At 36.1% G+C, this 22,780-nt stretch overlaps 1 protein-coding gene across 12 annotated transcripts in view; it reads right to left on the reverse strand.

The window, feature by feature from the left end:
- Window positions 1-22,780, reverse strand: part of ADGRV1 (adhesion G protein-coupled receptor V1) — a 584,631-nt gene that overhangs the window by 399,149 nt on the left and 162,702 nt on the right. For all 12 annotated transcript variants that reach the window (XR_494199.3, XM_073014617.1, XM_007978103.3 and 9 more), the window contains 5 exons: window positions 10,387-10,606; window positions 9,849-10,053; window positions 4,887-5,033; window positions 1,759-2,014; window positions 423-625 (listed from right to left, as the gene is read on the reverse strand). Coding sequence is in view for 11 of the 12 variants with exons in the window: in XM_073014617.1 (XP_072870718.1) it covers window positions 423-625; window positions 1,759-2,014; window positions 4,887-5,033; window positions 9,849-10,053; window positions 10,387-10,606 (1,031 nt within the window). In the remaining variant the exon portion in view is untranslated. The remainder of the gene's footprint in view (window positions 1-422; window positions 626-1,758; window positions 2,015-4,886; window positions 5,034-9,848; window positions 10,054-10,386; window positions 10,607-22,780) is intronic.

Raw genomic sequence — 22,780 nt, forward strand, 5'->3', positions numbered from 1 at the left:
TCAAGTAATCATATCATGAAAGGAAAAATACTGTCCTATTACATGAATAATAAAAATAACCAGATTGATTTGGGCATTTCATTTGTTGTCATTAGTTTAAAAACTGACAAAACAAAATTACAGTGGATCCAATCAGATATAATTAATCTAAATTCAGTGCTTCGAAATTCATTCAAACAATATTCCAGTTCAAGAATAAATACAAGTAATAGACATCATTTTTGTCAGCCAGTTATAAAATATTCATTCATTATTAAATATTTAGGTGGGTGGGAACATTAGAATACTTACTTTTTTTATGCTTAAAAGCATCCTTTTATGAAAAAAAAAAAAAAAAAGATTTTTACCTAGAAGAGCATCACAATTTTACTTAAGAGCATTTTCCTTTACTTTAGATCACATTCATGGCAGCCTTGACTTACCGGCAAAATGGAAACTTTGGCATGAGCTTCTTTTACGTTTTCTTTCATTATGATTATTGTTTCTTGCAATATATAATCTTCATTCTCAGTAGCTTGATTATCGACATGCAGTAAGAAATTGGGTTTAGCTCTCAAGTGAATGGCAATATCCCCAAGTAGTCCTTTATCTCGAGCTATTTGTAACTGAAGAGTGGTGGTGTTTTCTGTAAGAGAAACATGCCACAAATAAACAGGCTTTTCTATTTGCTGCTAATGCTGTTCCAAGCACCTAGCGTGGAACACTCTACTCTATCCCTTGTAGACAGTTAAGGAAAAAGAAGTGAAACAAAGACAATGTATACTCCCAAGGATTATTCTGTGCTTGGTCTTCCTGGTCCCCAAAGTTGGGCAGAGAATCACCACCCACTCCTAACATTATATCCCAGTTCTAAACCCCCACTTCTGATTCTCTAAGCACCCTTCTATGTTGCACATGTCATACACATTAATAGAAATTGCTGCAAAGTCTTAGGGAAGTACAGATATGCAGGTTGAACAGAGATGATAATTATCAATGCTCAAAAGATTGTTCAAAATATGAAAAATTATGTATACAAAGTCATCATTTAATGACTAATCATTAAGAGTGATTTTGTTCTTACAGTGATGTGCCTATCACGAGACTCAAAGTATTTCACAGTACCTAACTTTTATTTCATTGTTTAGATTTTAAAAACTTAATATGCCATATTAAAGACCCAGGAACATAACTACATGTCGTATTTTTCCCACTGACTATTCAAATGAAAGGTACTGGAAAGCTGGATGTCCATGTTATCATGTGAAAAGTTTAGAACCTTCACCAGCAGCTAATATGAATAATTATTTGGGTGATGATTTTATACTCAAAAGAGAAACTGGCCACTGTACACTACCCAGGATAAAATTATTCTAATTACTATTTTGGATTAAACAATTAATACCTTCTGTGCCATGTACATTTCACTGTATTGCTCATTGTTCTCTGTAACTATTGAAAATCTACAGAAAGTATAGCTGAGTGAAGAGAACAGATGAATGATGAAAAAGAAAAAGTAAAAAAAAGTCACCTCTACTGCACTCACAACTAAAATATTAATATTTCTATTATAATGTATCTTTTAAAAGATACATTTGCTATAACAGTATTGCTAGGTGATTTCACATGATTACCAAATTTAACAACAAGGATTGAGTATGACCTGTCAAACTGAAAAAGTCATATAAAAAGAGAAATTTACATTCCTTATAAATATTAGAATTAAATTATCCAATGAAGCTTCTCATTAAAACTTGAAAGATATTTAACAATATTTACCTTTAGGCTCTGCTACCCTAATGAAGACAGACACAGCATGCCAGCCCACCAAGCCAAAAGGTGAGTCACTGGGCAAAGTTGTTATAACAGACTTGCTTCTGTCCTGATCAATAGTAGCACCTTTGTATGAGTCCTCAACCCCTTCTGTAGTGATACGGGTGAGGGTTACAATCACAACCTCTGATAACTCTGGTATATTATCAGCAAGAATAGTCAGAGTGATTGTTGACAGTACCTGGCCTTCAGTAAATGAAATCTAGAATTTTAAAGAAAGAAGATGTTATTTATTTTGTAATTGTCACTATGTAGTAAGAATATTTAAAAATTTGATTTTCTTTTATTAAACCCATAACTTAAATAGCAAGAGATATTTAAGCAACATAATAATATGATTCTACATAATCAGATGCCTTTCATATTAACAGAAGATTGTTAGGAAAAAGGAAAAAGCAAACCATTTATAAACTTTAAGCTAATTAAAAAAAAACCAAAAAAACAAAAAACCATGCAGCCAAATTGTCAAATACTGGAGCCTGAATTCCATTCTAAGATAAAGTACATAGTCTCTCTGGGAATCTAAGCTCTAGATACCATATACAAAGATCCATAAAAATAAAATAAGGTGGCATACTAGCTTAAAGATTTTTCTCTACAAAACTTTTGCCCAGATTATTTCCTTTGACTAAACTCTGAACAGATATATCACTAAGCAATGAATCAACTAAAACACAGGTGGAGACAGAAAGATAGGGAGAGATGCAAATCATAGCATCTGTCTTCTCCTTTTGTGTCTCTCCTGTCTAAAGAGTCAAATCCAAATTTGCTAAAAAGCATCTGAAATCCTTGCTGATAGGACTTCTTGAATGTCATTTTCCACTGATTCTCACCTCACACACCACTCTCCAGCAATGCAGCTACAAACTATTTATAATTATTCAAACTAGCATTATAGGCTGATGTTATCTACCTTTGCTGACATTCATCTTTCTACCTGGAAAAGGCAATGGAGAATATAAATTCAAAAGCTCTATTCAGTCTATCATTGATGGTCATTTAGGTTGATTCCATGTCTTTGCTATTGTGAAGAATGTTGCAATGAACATACATATGCATGCGTATTTATCACAGCATGATTTATATGCCTTTTAAATTCAGTAATGGAATTGCTGTATTGAATGGTATTTCTTTCTTTAGGTATGCAGACATAAAAGAAAAATAAGATCATGTCCTTTGCAGGGACATGGATGGAGCTGGAGGCCATTATCCTTAGCAAACTAACACAGGAACAGAAAACCAAATACCACATGTTCTCACTTATAAGTGGCAGCCAAAAGATGAGAACACACAGACACATAGAGGGAAGCAACACACACCGGGGCTTATTCAAGGGTGGAAGGTGGGAAAAGGGAGAGGATCAGGAAAAATAACTAAGGGGTACTAGGCTTAATACCTGCGTGATAAAATGATCTGTACAACAAAACCCCATGACACAAGTTTACCTACGTAACAAACTTGCACATATACCCCAGAACTTAAAATAAAAGTTACAAAAATAAATTCAAGAGCTTTATTAATAAAATCAGAGGTCAGAAAACTACTGTCCAATGGCCAAACCCATTTGCCATAAATCAAGTTTTACTGGAAGACAACTAAGCTCATTCAGTTGCATATTGTCTATTGCTGCCTACATTGTCTGCTGATATTGCTTATATTGTCTAGCACAATTCTACTACAAAGGCTAAGTAGTAGTGAAAGAGACCAAATGGCTCACAAAGCCTAAAATATTTACTATCTGGCCCTTTACAGAAAAAAAAATGTACTAACTCCCTGAATGAAATAATTAATTCTTCCAAAATATAGTCTATGTTTAAGGTACCATTTTATATTTAAATTAGAAATAATTGTAATCATGTTTATATAAGAAATGACAATTGGGGAAATATAAATCAGAACATATAGAACCTGACAGACACAACTTACAGTTTTGGTAGCTTACCTAAATATTAAATGCAACAGAATTTACTATAACATTCTTAACATACAGAAGCTCCAATAACCTTTGAAATAATACAGAAACCTAGAATTGATGAATCATGATATATATCTGTCCTTTTTTTGAGACAGTTCCATGAGAGTTCCTTTAAAAGAACTCTTCAGAGAAGCATTTGGGCAATATACACGGACTAATCTATGAAACCGAAGGCAAGCCAAGAAGACAACCCATCTTCCAGCTAGGAACGAAAGGCTCTCTGATCCGTCTTGTTGTTAATCATGTACTTATTTGGCTCATTCTGATTCCATGCTTGAACTTCAGCTCCAACTTTATACTATTCTCCAGTAATGGATAATCTTGTCGTCTGGCCACATCCCTTCTTGGGGCTGATGTACCCATCCCGTGGCTACTAGGAACAACTAGTTCTGTGCTCCGCATTGGGAATCACCCTGTGCTACAGCAAAGGTCTCACTCAAGGTTATACCCAACCCTGAGGGTGGTCTGAAGCCAAGGACTGCTAAAATCGGGATGTCAATGGCTCAGCTCTAAACTGGGAACAACTCCTAAGGACCAGCTCATCTCCTGAACTCAGTTGCAATCAACCTCAACTGCAATTGCCTGTGGATCAACTTCTCCTTCTGCACATCCTCACCTTCCTCATATCCTCATAGATTTACCTCCTTAAAATCCTTCTGTCCACAACTCTCAATCTCAGAGTCTGTTTACAGGAAACCCAACCTATATCACTCCACAACTCAGATCTACTTTTTCATATGTCTGACTGTTTTATGCAGAATTGTTCCCTACTTACTAATTCCATTGTGCCTAAATCTGGAAACCACATTTTGATTTTATCTAACAATGTAATGCACCCACAATGTGGCCAAAGAATGTACTGAAACTCAAAAAGAATGACCTTTTAAAGGAAAATTTTGGTTTTACATTTTAAAAAAAGAACAATACCCATAACAAGAAAACTAACCTTAAAATTGTATCCCTCTCTATGATGATTAGTAGGAATCCAGTGTTGACATGGTCAAACTCAAACACTTCATCCACAAGGCAGGATTTGGCCCCATACACCACTAGTAACCATAATTTAAAAGTGTCTCCTATAACTTCGTAAATTACATACCACTCCTGAGGTAGGAAATATATCACTAATACTTCCATCAGCTTCCCATGCTACGGTTATACGACCATATGTTCCTTTCAAGCGTTCAACATTCAAGGTTACTAGGCTATCTTGCTCCATTTCTTCCACTTGCTTATATAATGAATTCTGAAAAAGTACACAGAAAGTCACAGGGGGTTACCTGAAATTACATAATCAGATTTCTTTTTTTGTCTCATGTTATTATGAATTTGCAAACTTCACGGTCCTAAGCAACATGACATAGTAAGTGAAAACAACAATTAAAAAACAGTCATATAGAATGACCATGATTTAAAACATACATGTTTGAATAAGTAAAAGACTAAGTGAAAGTAAACAAAAAGGTTAATTATTATAGGATTATTTTGTTTGTTTCTATATTTTTCGAATTTTGCTCAGTGAACATATATTACATTTATACTCAGAAAGCATGTACTTTTGTGAAAGTATTCATAGCATGCAAAAAGTTTGTAGAAGAGAAAGGCTATAGAGTCAGGAGAGCAGGGAAGCCTTTTTCCCCTTTGTAACCTCTGGCAATCCCTCTAGGTCTTTGTTTCCTATTTGTAAAACAAAAGCTTGACCTATATGGTTTCCAACATCCCATCCATGCACAACGATGTCATGAGAATTAGAGCTTTCTCCTTGATCATTCGCAAATGTCTCTTACCCTTAAATTCATATCCTCTGAAATGTTTCTGTGGGCTATCCTGTCTCCATTGATGGTGTTTCATCCTTAGCTCATGGCCTTTACAACTGTGTTTTCCTGCGTGAAATATCCCTTTCCCTTATGATAGAATTCCTTACTTTCTTTGTTCTTCTTATCTATGCTTCCTAGCCTCTTTCTTTTGTCCCAAACTAATTATCTATTTCTGTGTGACTACAACATCTCCACCAAACATACACAACACCTCTTGTCAGCCATTTCACGAACCGTTCCTCAAAATGAATGCTTCAAGCAATCTCTTCTTGCAATACCCCTGGATTTTTCCTATCAGTAAAGCAAGAATAAGGAGTGTAAAGATTTTTAAAAATCTTTCCATTCAGGTCACTATGATAACCTGAAAAGAGATTCCCCCATTAATTTCTTAAAACTTATGAGAGCTTCTACTTAGAATGCTAATTTGAGTAGCCATTCTATCCTTTAGCAATATTTTACACAGTATTTTAACACATTGTTACAGATGTTACATAGTAATAAAATCTTGCTCCAGGCAATCAAGCATTCCTAAATAAAATGCCCTGATTTTAAAATATGCACATAATTTATTCACAAAAGACAATGCCTTTTTGAAAAGCCAGCTCTCTCTGGCTCCATGCCCTCCATTAATGAGGGTTAATAAAATAAGCACTTCATGAAGCCAGAAAATATTCAAGAAATTCTCATTTTCTACTATATCTCATTTTGAAATGAGATTGTCCAGACATAAAAGACCTGTAATGAAGAATTCTACTGAACAGATTGAAAGAATTCAGTATCTATTGGCAAGTATTAACTAACAGTAATTTTATGTCTCCAGAACAATTTTGGAACAAGCTTCATAAAGGGAAATCTACCATGCTCAAACAGTTGAGGAATAGCACGTGTTCTCCATCTGCCGCAAGGCTGCAGGGTGAGAAGATGGAACCACACAGCAGAGCATGTCAGTTCTCACCCCAAGAAGCCCAGCTCTGCCCTACAGACTTATATAAGGCCTTGAGAAGGCCTTGGAAGTGTTGTGCTTCTCCCACAGAATGACAGGTATGACAGGTTCATCCTAAGCCCCTAATGTGTGCCAGGCACTTCTCTGGGTGCAGGGATAAAGCTGTGAACACAGCAGTATCCCAGCTCTCACACTCTTCAATTCTTGTAAAACAAAACAAAACAAAACAAAAACAACAACAAAAAACACCTTGATGATAGACAAACTAGGAAATTATAAGTGTCATAAAGAAGAAACTTTTTATAATGATAAAAAGATACAGAATGATGGTGGGGAGCTGCAATTTTCGATCAATGAAGATCTTTCTGGTAAGGTGTCATTTTGCAGAGATCTGAAGAAAGTGAAGACACAAGTGAGTACCTAATAAAAATAGGGGTCCTCTTCTTTCTTTCCAACTTTCCCCACCCACGACCCAGTTCATGTCTTATGAGTTGCCTTTTCCTTCACAATAGCCACTGGCCACATGTGGCTATTCACCAATTGAAATGTAGTTAGTGTAGCTAGTCTATAAGTGTAAAATGCACACTAGAGTTTGAAGACAAGATATGAAAAATGTAAACTATTTCCTTAATGATTTTATGTTCACTGCATGTTGAAAAAATATTTCAGATATATTGGGTTAAATAAAATATATTAAAATCAAATTATCTACTTCTTTCTACTTTTTAAAAAATGTAGGCTGCTAGGAAACTTACATTTTCATATGTGGCACACATTATATCCCTATTGGGCAGAGATGCCTCAGAAGAAGCTGATCTATGCTTACGTAGCTCCAGAGAAGGGCCAGATTGAGTAGCAGTGTAAACTTCTGACCCTTGCATGCAATAGACACAAGACTTTAAGCACATCCAAAATTCCTCATCTTATCCCCTAAACCTGCTCTTCCTATATCCATAAGTCAGTGAACACGCTTCCCATAGCTCCATCATTTATTACTGTAATAATTCCTAACTGGTCTATTTCTGTCCTTGCCCACTTACAATCTATTCTCTGTAATATGGTCAGAGTTGTTCCTTCTAAAATGTGAGTCGGATCATTCACTTTTCTACTCCACCCCCTTCAAAGGCTTTCTAATTCCCTCAGGGTCCAAATTCATTACAATGCTAGCGGGCTAATGCAGGAAATTGTTCACACAGCAAACCTGACTGCTATCCATCTGGACAACGAGACAAAAGCCATTGTTCACAGGTCGGCTCTGTGCTGGTGTCTGGGAACTTGGATTTCAAGAGAGTTCCCACCATTCTCAGAACTCTTAAGCAGCTCTCAGTGCCTAAATTGCATAATAATTGTGGTTTATGCTGAACATTCATTTTCTTTCTGAGAGTCTAGAATTTTGGTATGTGCCAGGCAGAGGGTGCCTGCATGATCATGATCAGACCCCAGTTAAAATTCTGGGCACTGAGTCCCTAGTATGCTTCCCTGGTTGGCAACATTTTATACATGTTGTGACAACTAAAGGGGAATTAAGCGTGTCCTGTGTCAATGGGTGGGGTTGGGAGGGGGAATCTTAGAAGCTTGCCCTGGCTTCCTCTGGACTTTACCCCATGAGCTTTTTCCCTTCAATGATTTTATTTTGTATTCTTTACTGTAATAAATCATAGCCATGGGTATGACTAAATGCTAGGTCCTGTGAGTCCTCTTAGTGACTCATCGAAACTGTGGGTGGTCCTGGGGATTCCTGACATAGAGCCCTGGCCCTACACCTGTTGAACTTCATCCCTTATCACATGCAGACATCAGCCACAGTAGCCTCCTTGTTGCTCCAGATGGGCAGGGCTGCACTGCAGGGCCTTTGCTCTTGCTGATGGGTCCTTCTGCTTTAAATGTTCCTACCCAGATATTACATAGCTCACACCCTCATCCCCCACTGGTCTTTGTCCTTCTATCATTTCCTCCAAACAGCCCTTACTGATCATCCTATTTTAGATTTCCCTACATGCAACCTCCACTCCCTCCCTTGCATTCTCCATCTGCCTTGCCTGCCTAACGTTTCTTCATAGTACACTCATCACCATCAAATATAGCACATATTTTCTTACGTCTGTGTTTACTGTCTTTCTCCTCTTGCTCTCTCTAGAATTTAAGGACCATGAAAATAAAGAATTTTGCCGTTTTTATTTTCTATCATGACTCTAGCATCTGAAACAGTATCTGGTACATAACAGGCATTTGTTAAATGACTGCTGCATGATTCAATAAATGAATGAGTGAGTGGGCTTGTTACCCAGTTCCGGACAATGAGACATAAGTCATTTTCTAGAGTCTTTTGGGAAATGTCTTCCTTACTTTGAGAATCTCATAAAATATCTCTCTCTCCCCAAATGAATATAAACAGGAACATAGTAACTTTAACAATAACATCAGCTTTCAAACAACCAAATGAAAGTCAATTTTGTGATGGCAAAGTAGAGAGATGGAAACAATCTAAGCCATAATGACATGGTAGAGTATCCAACTAACCCCGAAGCTCACCTTCTTTTAGGGCATGCTCTTGGTGTGTAGGCAAATTTGGGTTAGGTTTTCCTTATATGAAAAATATTTCAGAGAAAGATACATGATAGCTGCAGTTATAACTCGAATTCAGAAGTAAGAATTCACTTTGTCCAAAGGACTAAATGATGTAAATAAAAGATGTCCTTTTGCTTGCTGATAAAGAAATATGAAGTCTGGGCACAGGAGTGACTTAGGATTTGCATGATTCTCTTTCCTCAGGAAAAGACATCTACACACCCAACGTACATATAATTACAACACTCTCTCTCTCCTCCACCCTTCCCCCTACCCCACCTCTCATTCTCTTCTCCTCTCCACAGAAGTAACAAAAGCATAATATGACAGTAATATATTTGTACGTGATGTGTATATCACACAGTATATATTGTATTTAGAATCTATGTCATCCTTTCTCTCTGGTAACAGAACTAACAGCAGAGTCAAACTTTAGACCAAGATCAACCTGTAACATTTCAAAGTCAATCCCATAAAAGGAATCTGAAAATAGCAAAAAGATTAGGACAAGTTGACTCAGAGTCCAGTGTGTAAGACTGTAAATTGCAAAATTCAGAATTTTTGTCAGTAGAATTCACCCTAGAATGCAGCATAAAAGGGAGGCAGGGGAAAGGGAAGGGAGAGAGGCTGATGATACTCAAACTATGACTTGTTGAGTGCTAATAATAGCTAATACACAAATACAATAAATCAAACATTTGCATTGCAAGTGTGGGGTCTTCAGTATCATTACCTGAGCAAATGCAACAATTCCATAGGCATCATCATTAGACAGAATGGTTATTGTTACATAATCATTAATACCAATCTCTGCTCCTCCTTTGGGATTTTTAAGTTGAACTTTGAAGGACTCTTCTTTTTCTGGAACTGTATCATCAAGGATATTTACTGCTATTGTAGCTTCTCTGTCACCCGGTTCAAATATCAGTTCACCTGAACTACCATAAGAAGCATATACAAAATAAGTTAACTACAACAAATTTAAGATATATACATAGTAGAGTACTCATAAAGTTACCATTACATTAATTGATATTAAAGGTTTGGAAGAATCACATTTCATAAATAAAATTTTAATCCAAAATATTCATGTAATACTGATTAACTTGGTAGAATAGATATTAGAAATATGGATAATAACCAAATTTCAGGCTGATAAATAACTCTTATATTTTGTATATTTTTCAGTCACTAAATAAAGTCTTGGAAATGAACTGTCATATAAAATTACGGTGAGCATAAATATACTTAGCATAAAATGTTGAACCTACCTAGGAATAAAGTCAGAATGGCTGGAAATGTAGGCTAGTTCATATATATGTGAATGAGCTCCCACTAGAGCTATTAAATTCTTGCTTGAATTAAGGGACTTTACTGTAACAGAAGCCACATCATAAGCAGAAGGTACTTCCAGAACAAAAGAGAATTGATTAAGCTCTGAATTCCAGCAGTAAACAGCAGACATATCTTGGCCAATAAGAAGTATGTGGGCTGCAGAAAGGAAAGACAACTTAAGATGTAAACCGTCACTTCCCACACTCCCTGCATCGGTTCCAAAGCAAAATCTTCCAAAGTCTCAAAGTTCCATTGTGATTCCTGAGGTAACTAAATATGCTTTAATTTCTGAAATAACTGGATGTAAATAATAATTTTTTAAGTGCTTTGGGATGACCAAGCCAGCTTGATGAGGTATCTATACCCATTTAATAAGAAATTACTAGCTGCTAAAACTCAAACTAATTTTAAACTCCTTTATATTCATCTTAATATTTATTAGATAGCATAGTAGGATATTTTAAAAAGTGAAACATACTTATAATCCCATCATGAAATATTTCATTTTCCTTTCTAGTTACCATTCATATGAATTCATAATTGACACAGTTATAAACAGTATAAATACAAAAAACTCTCAATTAACAATATTACACCATGTCTATACTATTATAGTATTCTATGTTGCTACATAGTTTTCAAGTCTATAATTTCAGTGCATAAATAATATATATGTCTGATCAAAATATATTTAATTTCCCTACATTTGATATTTGTTATTGTATAATTATTAAATATTAAGTAGAAACAGAATTCTTCATGTTCATTATCTTCACTTGATAAATTCTTCAAGTTAATTAATTAGGCCAAAGGATATGAACAAATTTATGACTCTTAAAGTATATTCTTCCAATGTTTTTGAAATGTTACCAGGAAACCATACTTTTGATAGTTCAAAGCAAGGTTGGGTACAGTGGCTCACATCTGTAATCCCAGCACTTTGGGAGGCCGAAGCAGGAAAGTTGCTTGAGCCCAGGAGTTCGAGACCCGGCAATATAGTGGGAGCCTGTCTCTACAAAAAATAAAAAAAATTAGCCAGGCATGGTGGCAAGCACCTGTGGTCCCAGCTGCCTGGGAAGTTGAGGTGGCAGGATCGTTTGAGCCCAGGAGGTCAAAGTTGCAATGAACCATGATCATGCTACTGCACTCTACCCTAGGCAACAGGGTGAGATCTTGTCCCTATATACATATCAGTTAATAGGGTTGTACCTAAAAAAGAAGTAAAAAATAGCTGAAAGGACATATTTATATCTACACAAGTTTAGAAGGAAAAGGGCTTACTATGTTATATACAATACTAAATAATTTTCAGACTTAAATAAAACTGGGAGAAAAAATGAGAAATCATAGAAAAACATGAACAAATTCCAGTACTTAGATAACTACATTGGAACATAAAGATATCAAATGAGACTGATTAGATATTAAAATAGCACCAAGAATAAGAAAGCATGAGCCTCTTCTACAATTTCAGCCCATAGGTTACAATGGGAAGCCCCATATCCTTACTCTTACATATCAAGAACTATTGATCGTGCTTTTTTATAGTAACGGATTTAAGTATTATCACACTTTAGCGAATGTTGCATAAAAAGTTAACACAGCCAAAAAAAAAAAAAGCGTTATCAATAAACTTGTACTTTAATGATTCAATAGTATCAACCAAGATACCTCTGCCTGCAGTAAAATGACCTTCTGTACTTTGGATTTCCAATGTATATGAGCAAACCAAGACCCTCCTCTAAGCTCTATAATCAGTAGTGCTTACTCTGCCTGTGAATGGCAAACTTAACATATTCCAACCAAACTCATTTTCTGTGCCCCTAAAAGCCTGGTCCTGTCCCAAGCAATCACCACCACAGTAGTTACAGCACTACCATTCACCCACCAAATGCCAAAATTAGGGCTCATCTTTGACATCCTCTTTTTTGCCTACCTCCATATCTAATCTATCACCAACCCCGTGGTTCTACTTGTGAGACACCATCTGAATCAATCTCCTCTAACCCGCATCACCTACCACTTTCCAAGCTTCATCATTCAACATCTCTAAAGAATGAGCCTCCAGCTCTTTCTCAGACATCTTCTCTTCTAACATTTACGTTTTTCTTCCATGGCAGCCACACATACATGCACACCCGTGTGCACACACATACACACACACACAAACTCTCTAACTCTCTGCCCATCTCTCTATCTCCACCTTCCCATCCACTCCTCAAGAAAGGCATCCCAATACTTAGGATAAAGACCATAATCCTTTAAGTCCCTATCTGATTACATCTTCAGTTAAGCCCAGTATCACTGTTCCCTTACTGTCTGTATTTTGGCCACATTTGTCCCTTTTTAGTTCTTACCTAAAAGCACATGCTCACCACCACCACCTGACCTCTCTGCACATGCTGTTCCCTTTGTCCAGAGCCTGCTCCATCATTAACTCTACCTCTTCAACTGCTACTCAACATATAATTCTCAATTAAATGATTCTTCCTTAAGTAAGGTTTCTGGGCATCTCTTAGACCAGGGCAAGCCCTCTCATTTTGTAGTATGAAAGTATTGTAGTCTTTCATAGCAGTTATCCATTTATAACTAGAAACTTATATGTATGATTATACATAATATTTCTCTTCCCTGCTACATACGAAACTTCTTCAGGGCAGGGTTTATATGTAGTTTTGCTTACCCTTGTTTCCCCAGGGTCTACCAATGGGCTTGGCACATAATTGGCACTTAAAATACCTATTAACTACTAAAGGAGAAAAGGGTGAGAGGGAAGATAAGTTTATATGTCCTCATGGTCTTTGTCATATTCATTTTTCTTCTTCCATTTAAAGCATTCAGTCACCACCCAGTAATCTGTCAAGTCATTAACCAGAATAAATATGTGATCCTCATAGTTATGGCTCCAATCTAATACTTTTAATAAAATATTTGACACATTCAAAATAAGAAAGCCCTTGAACATTATTTAATGCATAATTTCAGCTTTCAGGAGATCTATAATAAGCCATTCTAAATAATTACCTACAATCTTTTCATACTTCTACAGCCTCAAGTCACAGAAACAAAAGAAATAAAGAGACCTCACAATGGGTTCTTTAACAAGCCTCTGGCAGAATTTTTCGCAAATTCTTTTAGAAAGTATGCCTATTATATATTTTTAAATCTTTAAAGAGAATTCTATAACTTTATTTAATGCTCCTTTCAGGCAGCACTCATCATCCTTAAAAACATTCATTAGGCAACTATTTTGAATAATAATAAGTGACTCAAGGAGACATAGTTAGTCCACTTGAATACTTGAGGAATAAGAAAAGCAAACATAATAAAGGCAAAAAATTAAAGGACAAGTAGACAAAAACTAAACAAATATATGATGAAAGACACATAATTTACTCAACAAATCACTTGTTGAATGAATGATAAGTCACTCAAGTTGTATATCTTAGGATAATAACAGATTTATGACTAGCCAAAGTGTTGGCAATGTAAAGAGAAGTTATTTAAGGAAAGAATGAGCAGAACAGAGACAGGCAGAGGACTCTAATGGCAAAGTAAAGATAGTGTGGAGGCCAGGAAGTGATGTAATAGTTCAGGTAGGAGGTGGCTGGAGACTGGGAGAATGTGGTATGTGCATTCCACAGGGATGAGAAGGAAGGAGTAGAAAACATGGAAACAAAGTACAATGTGAGAAACAATCTATAAAAAGTGAGAGGTAAATAGAATGACATCACCAAGAAGGTGGAATAGGAATTCTCTGGCTCTACTGTTTTCTACAGAAATCCAATTTGCAGCTATTCAGAGACAAGAATGCCTTGATGAATATCCCAGAACACGGGAGTGAGGATGAAACAACCCCTTGGACCACAAAGAACAGCTACACTTGAAGTGTAAGAGGAACAGTTTCTCTTTGACTATGTTGACCCTCTCCCAAGCCAGCACAGTCTGGCACACAAGAGATTCCCCAGGAACTGTGGGTTTTTACAGAGGGAAGAGAGAGTTGAGTTGGAGGCAGACATTCAGCTTCCCCAACATTCTGGGCCCATTCACAGGTAACACTCCCTTGTCTTGCCCCACTGGAAACACTGGGAGTATCAACAGGGCTAGACCACCTGAGGTCACTTAGAAACAACGAACAGGGGTAGGGCTCACAGTGATGGACATGCAGATCTTGGCGGTGGCTCTGCCTTGTGGCCAGTGGAGGCACACTACCAGAAAGGATACCCAACAGCGTTGCTCTGCATGAGGCACAGTTGACAGGTCTCCCAGGCCCAAATCCCTGGCCAGCTTCCACACTCAGTCTTCGTGCTCTCTCTCTTCATGCTCTTAAAACTTCCCCAGGCCAGGAGAGAGCAGCATGTTGATAATTATCTGCTGAGTGAACATCTAGCTCCACCCAAGTCTGGTGATTGAGCTGCAACCCAACCAAGCTCTAGTGTACTCTTAAATCCTTTCTCAGGCCAGAAGGCAGGGGTACATTTGTGATCATTCACAGAGGGAGCATCTGACACCACCTAGATGCAGCTATAGAGCTGTGACCTAGCCAAGCCCTGGTGATCTCCTTCACAGCCACTTCCAGGCCAAGAAGCAAGGGCAGGTCAGCATTATCCACGAAGGGACCCTCTGACCCTTCCCAGACCTACCGATTATCCAAAGAGAGCATCTGACCCTACTCAGACCCAGCTGCAGAGCTGTGACTTAGCCAAGCCCCAGTACTTTCCTTAACTTCACTCCAAGGTAGAAGTTAAAAGCAGGTCAGTGATTATCTGAATCTAGTCCTGCCCAGACTTAGCTAGTGAGCATCAATCCAAACAAATCCTGGGGTTCTCCTTAAGCCCTTGCCAGGCCAGGAGTCAAGTGCATGGATGTGAATGTCTTCTGAGGAGAGCATCTGACCCTGCTCAACTCCAGCAGCTAAACAGCTACTGAACCAAACCTCAGCACTCTGCTTAAGGATACACTAGTATGGGAGGCAAGCCCATGTCCATGCATATCTATGCAGCATAGTCTGTGGTTCTGCCTACCCTGAGTAGTTAAATAGCAATCTAGACACCTCACCCAGTCTCCCAGCCAAGTAGGTGGCCCTGCCCAGATACAGATCCCAAACCACAGTACTGGCCAGCCAGGGAAGACAATCTACAACACTGATCAGAGGCAATTACTAAGCCCAGGCAACAGCTCTGCCTTACTGAAGACCCCAACCAGAGATCTCACTGGATCTCAGAGCACAGCCAGCACTTCCATTTGATCCCAGGTTACAGGTAACAGCCCAGCCCAAGTACAAAACATGATAACAAAGTCTACTTGTCTGGGGTCACTACCAACTAACCCAACCAGAATCCCAAGCTAGACTAAATAGTGAAGTTCTATCACCACCACAAAACACTAGAAAAGCCTGAAAAGGGTGGCTGTTTCCTCACATGTACAGATGCCAACACAAGGATTTTTTTAAAATCAGGGAAATATGACACCACCAAAAGAAATTAATAAAGTTCCAATAATGAATCTTGAAAAAATGGAGATCTATAAAATGAATGATTAAAAAATTAAGAATAATTCTCTTAAAGAAATTCAGGGAACTATAAGAAAATACGGACAAAAAAGTAATGCAATTTGGAAAACAATTCATGAACAAAATAAGAAATCTGATCAAGAAATAAAAAGAAACAATAATATCAGAAAACACTAGAGATAAGGAATATAATGACTTTCTAAAAATTCAGTAGAAAATTTCAACAGCAGACTTGACCAAGCAGAAGAAAGAAAATCAGTGAATTAAAAGATAGGATACTTGAAGTTCTCCAGTCAAAGCAGCAAAAATAAAAAAGAATGAAAAAGAATAGAGAAGGCCTATAGGAATTATGTGATACAATCAAGAGAACTAAACAGTACATAACAGGAGTTCCCAAAGAAGAGAAAGAAAAAATACCAAGAATCATTATTTTTAAACATAATGGCTGAAAAATGCCTAAATCTAGGGAAAGACAACACTATCTAGAAATTGGAAGCTCAAAGTTCTCCAGTCAAATTCAACTCAATGAAGAGTTCACCAAGACAAAAATCAAACGCAAAGAAAGAATACTGAAAGCAGCAGAGATAGAAAATACAATCACGTTCAAAGGAGTCTCAATATGGCTATTTAGCAGAAGTCTCAGCAGAAACCCTGCAGACCACGAGACAGTAGAATAATAAACTCAAAGTAATGAAGGAGGGGAAAAAAAAACTTCCACCAAGAATACTTTACTCAGGAAAGCTGTCCTTCAGAAACAAGAAAGAAATAAATTTTTCCCATACGAAGGCTTAGAGAGTTTGTCACCACTAGGCCTGCTCTATAGAATTGCTAAAGGGAGTTCTTTAAGCTTAAATTAAAGTCTGATAACTAATAACATAAAACATGTGAAAATTATTTTAAAAACCGAATGGTATAAGTAATATAATCATGTTCAGGATATTCTAATAATGTAAGGTGATTATATAAAGCAAATTTATCTCTAATATGAGGTTTAAAAGACAAAACTATTAAAAATAACTGTAGCTATAATAAATTGTTAAGAAATACAAATTACAAAAAACATTCTAAGATCAAAATCAAAAAGTTTTAGGGGAGAGAACATAAAAATACAGTTTTTGTTTGCTATGAAGTTTTCATCAAATTTAAATAACTGTTTTTGAGTACAAGATGTTTTATGTAAACCTCGTGGTAACCATAAAGCAGAAAACTACAGTGGAAGCAAAAACTATAAAAAGAAAGGATTCAAAGCAGACCACCAGAGGAAACAATCAAGCCCCAAAGGAAAACAGCAAGAGAAGAAGAAAGAAACAAAAGATCTACAAAACTTAATGAAAGAGCAGTAGCAAGTCTGTTCCTATTAATAATTATCCTGAATGAAATGGATTAAATTCATCAAAAGACACAGAATGGCTGAATGTATTTAAAAAAAAAAAAAAAAAAAAAGATCCAACCATATGCTGCCTACAAGAGACTATTTACCAATAACGACACTTATAAAATGAAAATGAAGGAATCGAAAAAGATATTCCTTGCAAATGTAAGTCACAAGAGAACAGTAGCTATTCTTATATCAGGTAAAACAGACTTTAAGTAAAAAAATATAAAAAGGAACAAAGAAGACCATTATATAATAACAAAAGGGTAAATTCATCAAGAAGACATAACAATTATAAATATATATACACCCAACATTGGAGCACCTAAATAATAAAGCAATTATTAAACGATCTGAAGGGAGATATAGACTGCAATACAATAATAGTAGGGGACCCCAGTACCCCACTTTCAACAATAAACTGACTATCTAGACAGCACATCAATAAGAAAACACTGGACTTAAATTATACTGTAGACCAAATAGACCTAACAGACATATACAAAATCTTCTATCCAACAGCAATAGAATATACTTTCTTCTCAAGAAAACAGAACATGTTTCAGGATAGACTGTACGTTAGGCCATAAAAAAGTCTTAACAAATTTAAGAGCACTGAAAGCATAGCAAGTATGTTTTCTGAACATAAGGGCATTAAGCTAGAAATCAATAGCAGAAGAAATCTTGGGAAATTCACAAATACATAGACATTAAATATACTCTAAACAACAAATGACTTGCAGAAGAAATAAAAAGATACCTTAAGACAAAAATAAAAATAATATATACTAAAATGTATGGTATGCAGCAAAAACAGTCCAAAAAGGAAAATTTATAGCAATAAACACCTGTATTGAAAAAGAAAAAATCTCAAATAAACGGTCTAATATTCCAACTAAAGGAAATAGAAAAAGAACAAACTAAGCCCAAAGTTAACAGAAGGAAGCAAATAACAAAGAGCAAAAATAAATAAAAGACAGACTAGAAAAACAATAGAAAAAAAATAAAGCTAAAAATTGTTTTTTTGAAAAGAAGAGGCTGACAAACCCTTAGCTACATCAACTAAGAAAAAAAGTGAAGATTCAAACAAAATCAGAAATAAAAGTGGAGACATTACAACAGATACCACAGAAATACTGAAATACAAAGGATCAAGAGAAACTACCACAGTTATGTGCCAAAAATTGGATAACCTTGAAAAAATGAATAAATGTCTAGACACATAGCACCTACTAAGACTGAATCATGAAGAGATAGAAAACCTAAGCAGATCAATAATGAATAAGGAAATTAAATCAGTCATAAAAAGACTCATACCAAAGAAAGTCCCAGAACCTGATACCTTCATGGCTGAATTCTACCAAACATTTAGAGAACAAATACCAATCCTTCTTAAATTATTCCAAAAAACTGAAGAACAGAGGATAGTTCCAAATTCATTTTACAAGGCTAGCATTATCCTGATATAAAGGCCAAAGACACTGTAAGAAAAATAATTACAGGCCAATATCTCTGATGAACACAGATGCAAAAATCCCTAGTAAGACAACAGCAAATTAAATTCAACAATGCAATAAAAGAATCACTCACCATGATCAAGTGGGATTTATTCTTGGAATTTATGGATATTTTAATATATGCAGATCAATAAATGTGATTCACCACACTAAGAAAGTGAATAATAAAAACCAAATAATCATCTAAATCGATGCAGAATAAGCATTTGAAAAAAATCAACATCCTTTCATGATAAAAGCTGTCAAAATAATAAGTATAGAGGAAATGTACTTCAACACAATGAAAGTCACATATAACAAACAAGTAACCAACATTATCCACAATGGTGAAAAGTTGAAAAAGGTTTTCTCCAAGATCCTGGCCAAGACAAAGATGCCCACTATTGTCACTTCCTTTCAACATAGTTCTGAAAGTTCCAGCCAAAGCAATTAGGCGAGAGAAAGAAATAAGACATACCTAAACAAGAATGGAAGACATTAAATTGTCTCTGTTTGCTGACAAAATATTTTATATTTGAAAACCCCAAAGCTTGCATTAAAACAAACTCTTAGAAGTGACAACTGAAGTCAGTAAAGTTGCAGGATACAAAATCAACATACAAAAATCTGTAGCATTTCTATACACTAATAACTAGCTATCCAAAAAAGTTAAGAAAACAATCCTATTTACAACAGCAATAAAAAATAAGATAAAATATTTTGCAGTAAATTTAACTGAGAAAATGAAAGACTCGTATACTGAAAACTGTACAACACCGATGAAAGAAATAGAAAAAAACACAAATAAATCAAAAGATATCCCACATTCATGAACTGAATGAATGTTGTTAAAATGTCCATGCTAACCAAAGTGATCTACAGATTCAATGCAGTCCTTACCAAAATTCCAGTATCATTTTTCTATTTTCACAGAAATAAAAGAAAATCTTTAAATTCTTATGAAACCACAAAAGACTCTGAATAGCCAAAACAATCTCAAACAAAAAGAGCAAGGCTGGATGTATCACACTACCTGACTTCAAAATATAAAGCAATTATGATCAAAACATCATGGTACTGGCATAAAAACAGACTGACTGATCAAATGGGATAGGATAAAAAGCCCAGATATTAATTCACACATTTACAACCGATTGATTTTTGACAAAGGTGCCAAGAACACACAATGAAGAAAGAGAGTCTATTCAATAAATGGTGGTGAGAAAACTGGATATCCACATGTAGAAGAATGAAATTAGATCCATATTTCACACCAAATACATAAATCAACTCAAAATAAAGACGTTAAGCTATAAACTACTCAATGAAAACAGGGGGAGTATCTTCATGACATTAATCTGGGCAAGGATTTTTTTGATTGACTCCAGAAGTTCAGGCAACAAAAGCAAAAACAGACAAATAGGTTTGCATCAAACTAAAAAGCTTCTGCACAGCAAAGGAAACAATTCACAAAATGAAGGAACAACCCAAAGAATGAGAAAAAACATTTTAAAACCATACAGCTATCTGATAAATGGTTAATATAACTCAATAGCAAGGAAACAACCCAATTAAAAAATATGCTAGGCAGGGCCTGGGGGCTCACGCCTGTAATTCCAGCATTTTGGGGAGCTGAGGCGGGTGGATCATGAGGTCAGGAGTTTGAGACCAGCTTGGCCAAGATGGTGAAATTAGCTGGGCATGGTGGTGGGTGCCTGTAATCCCAGCTACTCGGGAGGCTGAGGCAGGAGAATCACTTGAACCTGGGAGGCATAGGTTGCAGTCAGCTGAGACTGCACCACTGCACTCTAGCCTGGGCGACAGACCAACTCTGTCTCAAAAAAAATAAAAATAAAATTGGCTAGTGTCTGAAAAGACACTTCTCAAAAGATGTCTTACATATGGCCAACAGGTTCATGAAAAAAATGCTGATCACTAATCATTAGGAAAATAAAAATTAAAACCAAAATAAGCTATCACCTCACACTTATTAGAATAAATCTTATAAAAAATAAGTGTTGAAGAAGAGGAGAAAAGGAAATCCTTGCACATGCACTGTTGGTAGAAATGCACACTAGTAAGATGTCATGGAAAATGGTATGGAGGTTCCCCCAACAATGAAACAGAATGATCCAGCAATACCTGCTTCTGTATGGGAATATGTCAAAAGGAATTGAAATCAATATGTCAAAGGGATATCTGCACTCCCATGTTCATTACAGCACTATTCACAATAGTCAAAATGTGAACTCAACCTATATATCTATGAACAGATGAATGGATAAAGAAAATGTGGTATATATACATGATGGAATACTATTCAACTTTAAAAGAACAAAATTCTGTCATTTGGGACAACATGGATGAATCTGGAAGACGTTATGCCAAGTAAATAAGCTAGGCACAGAAAGACAAATACTGTGTGATCTCACTAGTTGTGTAATCTTTTAAAAGTTGAATTCATAGAAAAGAGTATAACAATAGTCCCCAGGGTAGGGAAGAGCAAAAGAATGGGAAGTTGGTGGTCAAAAGGTACAAAGTTTTGGCTAGACAGGAGGAATTTTTGAGATCTGCATACCAGGGTGACTATAATCAATAATAATGTATAGTATATTTCAAAATAACTAACAGTACATTTCAACTGCATCATCACAAAAATGTTAAGTAAGTGATGGATATGTTAATTAGCTTGATTTAATATTCCACATTGTATACATTTATCAAAACATACTACGCTTAATATATGTAATACACTTACAACTTGTAAATTAAAAATAATACTAAATTAAAAGTTAGACATAAATAGCCTATGATTCCTGGTCAGTAGTTGAGGTGACTGAAGGTTAACACTGCCTATATGTTAAATGTCTGATAAAGAAAGCAGTAGTCGGGCACCTAAGGGAAAAATTCCAAATACTGACTCCTGTATTTGTGCTAAATCCTCCAGTCTTCACAATCAATATAATTTACTTTGTACATTTTAACACTTGTGCGTTCAACTATCCCCACGCATAGATGTCTCCAAAATCCAAACCTTTAACTCCCAATTTCTTCCTGATTCTAGTTCCACATCTCTACTAATCATCTACACATGCTTCTCTATTATCCCAAACTAGACACCTATAAACAAGTTCATCACATTTCCCACTACAGACATCTTCTGTGTCTTTTCCTAATTTAACACCATTATCCTCCCAATTGCCAAGGTATAATAACTTTTGCTCCCCACATTTGAACAGACATCAAGTGCTGTTGAATCTTCATTTCTAACTTCTCTTTCCCACAAGGATTTTCATTTCTAATTTATCTTTCCCACAAGAATCTTCATTCCTAATTTCTCACCCCAGCTAAGGGCCCTCTTCAACTCTTGCCCAGGCAGTTGCAAGTTACTTCGTCCAGCATATTCTATACACCAAAGCTATGAGGAGCTGTAAAACATGCCTTTGATCATCATTTGCCGTTGAAAAGCCTTCAAGGATTTCTCTATCTCACTACTGTTGAGTGTGATCCAGGGATCTAAGAGACATTGAAACCCTTTTAGAGGATTTCAGAGGTCAAAACTATTTTCATAATAATATAAGCATAATGCTGTTTTCGTAATAATGCTGTTTTTCTACTTCACTCTCATTCTTTCATGAGTGTATAGGACTTAGCAGAGGCTAAATGACTGATAATACTGCAGTAGACTGAATTCAGATGCAGACATGAGAACCCAGACTCAGACAAGTACTGCCTGATCTCACTTATATGTGGAAACTGGAAAAGTCAAGCTCACAAAAGCAAATTGTAGAATTGTGCTTGCCAGGGGCCAGGGGTTGGGAGAAGTAGGGGATTTTGATTAAAGAGTACCAACTTTCAGTTATAAGATGGGTAATTTCTGTGGACCTAATCTACAGCATAATAACTACAGTTAACAATAATGTACTGTGTACTTGAAATTTGCTAAG

Source organism: Chlorocebus sabaeus, chromosome 4, assembly GCF_047675955.1.
Source record: "Chlorocebus sabaeus isolate Y175 chromosome 4, mChlSab1.0.hap1, whole genome shotgun sequence".
NCBI classification, from domain to species: Eukaryota; Metazoa; Chordata; class Mammalia; order Primates; family Cercopithecidae; genus Chlorocebus; species Chlorocebus sabaeus.